The following is a 6,348-nucleotide window of genomic DNA, read 5'->3' as shown; positions in this document are numbered from 1 at the left end:
CTTGACCCATGTCATAAACCGGAAGGAGCAAAACCTTTTACCTTAACTGTTTGGTGCTTTATTTTCTGTCCCACAAATAAACTTTAGCAATGTCAAATAAAAAAAAAGTATGAATATCACTGTTATAATTTTACCCGAGTGAATTTTTTAAATAAAGTATAAAGATTTACCAGTGGAAGTAAAGACCAAACTGGACTTGGAGTAAGGATTTGGAAGTAGAATTTTGGAGACCTAATTTTACAATAAAAAACTAGCTCACGAGATGGGAATTAGTTTTCTATATATAAGAGTTATATTGTCCATTTTTTTAGTCAATATGCAAACTAAAAAAACTGAAAGTGATGCGCAGCAGAAGGAATAGAGAGGTTGGTTAATGATTTAACTTATGCAACTGTATTTCGTGTTATACACATTACCGTCAACCGAATAGAACAAGTCATCATTGTTGTTCTCGCCACCATTTGGCACTCTCTAGTTAAAGCCGGCCCCTCGCGCGTGTTCCCTATCTCTCACTGTCTTAGAATAAAAATTAGGAAAGCCACCAACCCTTCACCTGCACTTCCGTTCACTTTCTCCCCTTCAAGTTCATGGCCTTTGCTTCTTCTGTTCACACTTTCCCTTCCAAACCCACCAACAATCTATCATAAAATCACAGCCCAAAAAGACTAACGTAGCTAAGCCTATAACAGAAAAACATGGACAGGCTCATAAAGTTAGACCCATCAAACACAGTCCTGATCAGGGTCGAACCTGGACAACAAAAGTGCCATGGAACTATCACCTTACGTAATGTCATGTACACCATGCCAGTGGCTTTTAGGCTTCAGCCATTGATCAAGACCCGTTACACCGTGAAGCCCCAATCAGGGATCATATCCCCTTTAGCCACACTCATCGTAGAGATCACCTACCACCCCCTACCAGGTTCTAATCTCCCACACTCTTTCCCTCACTCGGATGACTCTTTCTTTCTTCACAGTGTCTTGGCACCCGGTGTAGCCATCAAAGAACCTTCCTCCATGTTCGATTCCGTCCCAAACGATTGGTTCACCACTCGAAAGAAGCAAGTCTTCATCGACAGCGCCATCAAAATCATGTTCGTGGGGTCACAGATCCTCTCTCACCTTGTTGAAGATGGTAATTCAATGGATGACATCAGGGAGGTGCTAGAAAAAAGCGACACATCATGGAAATCGGTGAACTCCACAGACCAACAAGGCCGAACTCTGCTCCACTTGGCAGTTTCAAAAGCAAGACCAGATCTTGTTCAATTACTCCTTGAATTCGAACCTGATGTCGAAGCTGGCTTGAGTCGTTCTGGCGGCTCGAGTTCAACCCCACTCGAGGCTGCATCTTCCTCTGGTCAAGCTTTAATTGTTGAGCTCCTTCTAGCTCACAGGGCCAGCACCGAGCGGTCAGAGACATCAACGTTTGGACCAATCCACCACGCGGCGAGAGAAGGACATGTAGAGGTTCTGAGGCTTCTCTTGCTTAAAGGAGCCAAAGTGAATGCGCTCGTTAAAGATGGCGGCAACACTGCCCTGCACCTCGCTGTTGAAGAACGCCGAAGAGAATGTGTCAGGCTCCTCCTAGCAAACGGGGCCAGAACTGATATCAGAAACGCCAGAGAAGGTAATATCATGAATCAGTTATCCCAAATAGCCCTTAAGATATCTGCTAAAAAGTATAGAATTTATATTCTACGTTTAACACACACCCTTCACGCGCATATATAGACTTAGAATTTGACTTTATTATTAAAATAGTGAATGAAACAATAATCAAACTCAAGACTATGACACTAAAGCTCAGAAACAAATTATCCTAAAGGTTTCAATAAGTTTTTCTTCCCTAACCTTTAAGAAATATTTGACATTGGTCTCTCGCCGGAGTAAAGGTGGGTTTTAGTCCCTAACCTTTGTTAAAAGGCGGTTTTGTTCCCTCCGGAGCTCTAAGTCAACGCCGGAGCTCCGGTGGCTCATGTGGCATGGCCACGTCAGATTAATAAGCTTAGGTGGATTTTTTTTTCCTTTTTCATTTAAATTTTAAAAAAAATTAAATCATAATTAAAATCCTTAAATCTCTTCATCCTAATTAAATCTTTCACCTAATTCATCTCTTCATCTTCATCTTCAATTTCTTGACAACAAGACATTCCAATTCCATCACCAACCCAATACAGCTAGAACCAAACCACAAAATTAAATCAACAAACCTAACTATAACTCTCAAATCCAGATTTTGTTCTCTCTCTCTACCTGTGAATATTCACTCTTCCTTCTCTATCGTGGTTGTCCCTTTTGCATCTCATCTTCATGTTACTGTTTCAGAATAAGAATCAACAAAAAAATAAGGTTCTGTTAATTATGGGTTAATTTTTTTTAGAATTTAAATGAAAAAAAATTCTACATGGCCTCATTAATCTGATGTGGCTATGCCACATGGGCCGCCAGAGCTCCGGCGTTGACCCAGAGCTCCGGAGGGACCAAAACCAAACCTTTTAACAAAAGTTAGGGACTAAAACCCACCTTTACTCTGACGATGGACCAATACCAAGCATTTTGTAAAGGTTAGGGACGAAAAACATATTTAAACCTATCCTAAAGGTTCGAGTTTAAGTTATTGACTAAATGATACATGAATAATTGCATATTATATTTCTTGCAGGTGATACAGCTTTGCACATAGCATCAGCCACAGGTGACGAGAGCATGGTGAAGCTCTTGCTACAAAAGGGCGCCAACAAAGACGCGAGGAACAATCAAGGGAAGATAGCATACGATGTTGCAGCCGAGAACGGCCACACGAAGCTCTTCGACGTACTTCGCTTGGGGGACAGATTGTGTGTGGCGGCGAGAAACGGCGAAGTGAGGAGCATCCACAAGGTCTTAGAAACTGGCGCTGCCATCAATGGAAGGGATCAGAATGGATGGACAGCGCTGCACAGAGCCTCGTTCAAAGGGAGAGTGGATGCAGTGAGGTTCCTTGTGGAGAAAGGGATCGATGTGGATGCGAAGGACGAAGAAGGGTACACGGCTTTGCATTGTGCTGCTGAATCAGGCCATGCGGATGTGACGGAGTTTTTGGTGAAGAAGGGTGTGGATGTTGAAGCCAGAACCAGTAAAGGCGTGAGTGCGTTGCAAATAGCTGAGTCGTTGCATTATGTTGGGATTACGAGGATTCTTGTTAATGGTGGGGCTTGTAGAGAAAGTTTGAATCAAATGACGCAAGGAGCATCACCTGCTAAGATTCCATTTGTTATTAGTGGGGCTGTGATAAAGAAGAAGAAACAGATGGGCAGGATCAGAGTGTTGAGGGGGAGTTTTGATCGTTCTACTGCTTTAGCTGTGCTCTAGCAGGTAGTGTTGCTTACTGATTTGGCATATTGGAACTGAGAAGATATTGAGATGAGTTTTGGGTTTTGGCTGTGATTTTAATTTGTTGATGGAATTGTACATTCAAAACAATGTTGTTTCCTATGGTGATGATTGTTATTGATGCTCTTCATCCCAAGCTTTGCCCATGGGGTACAATACTGTATTTAGTCCCTATGAAAATTGTTAGTAATACACGTTTTTTCTTTACGAGGTTAGTAAAATTACAGTAGATAGATAAAATTTAGGTTTAATAGCTTTTTTTGGTCCCTAACGTTTAACGATTTAACAAAATTAATCCTCCATGAATTTATTAGATTTTCCAATCCCTCACTTAAGGCCTCCGTTGCAGAACCATACTTCTATCCAACTTCCGTCCGATTTTTAACGTTAGACGCCTACGTGGCCTACTTAAGTGAGGTGGCAAGCTGATTGGAGAAAGAAAGGGGCCTAGAGGAAGCACGTGATAGGCATGTGACTTGTTCATCATCTTCAACCTCCATTAGTTGGATTATCAGAAACCCTATAAAAGAAGGATTTTCTCTCCTCGACAAATTGGATCCTAAATTTCTCTTATTCTGACGAGACTAGCGAAGGAGAAGAAGAATTGAGCTTTGTATTGAATAAACAATCAGAAGCATCTACTAGCAATGCAATTACAGCTACTGGACAGCTCAGCAGTGCCTACTCAGCATAAAACAGTTATGGAGGCAGCTATGACTAACAAACTAGGAATTAGTATACTGTGTAGCAAGGTCATAACATAGTTATGATACACCTTCTTGTTGATAGTATAAATAGACTCTGAAGCTATTTTGTATGTACCTTTTATTCATTCAATAGATTTTTCTATTCAGTTCATCTCTTTTTCTCTAAGTTTTCTGATGGTATCAGAGCTCCTACATAGGGGCTCTGCTATCTTCCGCTGCATCATTCTTCCTGGTTTAGGGTTTCAATCGAAAGCATGAAGATCGTGGTTGTACAATTCTGATCGGTGATGTGTTGATTTGTGTTCGTGTTGGTCAATTGGTGAAATTTCTCAATTTCTTGCTTCCTGTTTCTTGATCCTGTTGAGGTATTGTTCTTCTTATTTCGTGATTGTCTTCTCTCTGAGTTAATTTCTGGTTCAATCTACTGGTTCGATTATTTTCATGGCGAGGAAGGCAAACAACGCACATGCTGAATCTTCAGGTGTCAACAATGGAGTCATTGATCCTTCACTTGATCCTCTGAGTCCATATTACGTTCATCCAGGAGATGAACCTTCTACGGTTTCTGTCACACCAAAGCTGACGAGTTCAAATTACCAGACATGGATGCGTTCAATGCGAAGGGCGCTGAGCTCCAAAAACAAGTTTCAGTTCTAGATGCGGATCATCCTCTTTTCTACGCTTGGGACAGGTGCAATAATCTAGTTCATACTTGGATTATGAATATTGTTACATCTTCAATTGCACAGAATTTAGTTTACATTGAGAATGTGATTGATGTTTGGAATGAGTTGAAAGAACGTTTCTCACAAGTAGATTTGATTAGAATCTCTGAATTGCAAAGTGAAATTTATAATTTGAGGCAAGGATCTTCAACTGTTACTGATTTCTTCACTGAATTGAAGACTCTATGGGAAGAAATCGATGATTTTAGACCACTGCCAGTGTGTATTTGCAATGCTAGATGTCCATGACAGAGTCATGCTAGGTCATATAAGGATCAGGACTATATAATTAGGTTTTTGACTGGGCTGAATGAAGTGTTTTCTACTGTTCACTCACAGATCCTTTTAATGAAACCCTTACCAACATTGAATGAAGTTTTCTCTATGGTAATCCAACAAGAGAGGCAATTAGGTTCAGGAAATTCAGGACAAGTAGTAAATGAATCAAGGTCTATGCTTAATGTTGTTGATTATAGAAGTGGTTATGGAAGAGGTAGAGGTTATCCTCAAGGGAATCAGATTTATGGTGGAAGGAGTTCCACTCCTGCTTCTAATTCAGGAAATGGCAGAGGATACTATCAAGGTTCACGAAGAGGTAACATAATTTGTTCTCCTTGTAGGAGGACAGGCCATACCATTGATACTTGTTACAAGATTTATGGTCTTCCACCTTCTTTTAGGTAAAACAATTCTGGTTCAGTGAATAATTTTCACTCTAATGATCACTACAATGGTGATCATACCTTTTTTACTGAGGATATTCAGTCTACACATTCTGATGTTAATCAAGCATCACATGCTTCTCATGTTTCAGTTCCTGGTTCTAGTTCTAATGCTGCATCTTCTTCCTCAGCTTCAGCACCACAGATTCAAGACTTCACACCAGATCAGTTTCAGAAGTTGTTGAAATTGATCCAAGGAAATGATTCTCAGTTTGTCAATTCCACACAAATTAACCAGTTGAGGATTCATGAGAATCCGCACAATGTCAATCAGTTTAATGTTCAGCATAAAAGTCATTAAAATTCACATGTGACAGGAAAAGGTAGAACCATCATTTTATCCTCTTATTCTACTTCTGCAAAAGCTTGTAGTTCTTGGATATTAGATTCAGGAGCTACTGATCATGTGTGTTCCTCATTGGACCTGTATCATTCTTTTTCCAAGATTAAACCTATACATGTTCAATTACCAAATGGTACTCTGGTCAAGGCACACTTGGCTGGTATTATTGCGTTCTCCCCCTTATTATCCATCAAAAATGTCCTTTATGTACCAGAATTCAGTTTTAATATTGTCTCCACCTCAAAATTATGTGAACATTTGTCATGTGTTTTTCAATCCTATTACTCACATTCATTGATACAGGACCTCAATTCCCAGAAGATAATTTGTTTGGCTAAACAAGAGGGAGGATTGTGAGTGAATAGATTCGGTTCAAGCTTTGAGTTTGAAGGTTTGTTTTGTTGAGGCAAACATATGACGAAGTAGTAATAAGGAAAAAGAAAATAAACATTCAGAAATGAAACAGATAATGAA

General features: G+C 40.0%; 2 protein-coding genes across 2 annotated transcripts; both read left to right on the top strand.

Moving 5' to 3' along the window:
- Positions 1-231: 231 nt before the first annotated feature.
- Positions 232-3,584, top strand: LOC130737861 (protein VAPYRIN-like). The gene is made up of 2 exons (XM_057589718.1): positions 232-1,632; positions 2,668-3,584. The coding sequence occupies exons 1-2, from the start codon at positions 696-698 to the stop codon at positions 3,354-3,356; spliced, it is 1,626 nt and encodes a 541-aa protein (XP_057445701.1). The 5' UTR covers positions 232-695; the 3' UTR covers positions 3,357-3,584.
- A 1,102-nt stretch (positions 3,585-4,686) lies between these two features.
- On the top strand, positions 4,687-5,832 carry LOC130736285 (uncharacterized). The gene is made up of 3 exons (XM_057588126.1): positions 4,687-5,028; positions 5,149-5,404; positions 5,510-5,832. The coding sequence occupies exons 1-3, from the start codon at positions 4,687-4,689 to the stop codon at positions 5,830-5,832; spliced, it is 921 nt and encodes a 306-aa protein (XP_057444109.1).
- The last annotated feature ends 516 nt before the right edge of the window (positions 5,833-6,348 follow it).

Source organism: Lotus japonicus, chromosome 2, assembly GCF_012489685.1.
Source record: "Lotus japonicus ecotype B-129 chromosome 2, LjGifu_v1.2".
In the NCBI taxonomy this organism is placed as follows: domain Eukaryota; kingdom Viridiplantae; phylum Streptophyta; class Magnoliopsida; order Fabales; family Fabaceae; genus Lotus; species Lotus japonicus.
Note: the sequence above shows the minus strand (reverse complement) of the source record. Positions and strands in the feature narration are given on the sequence as shown.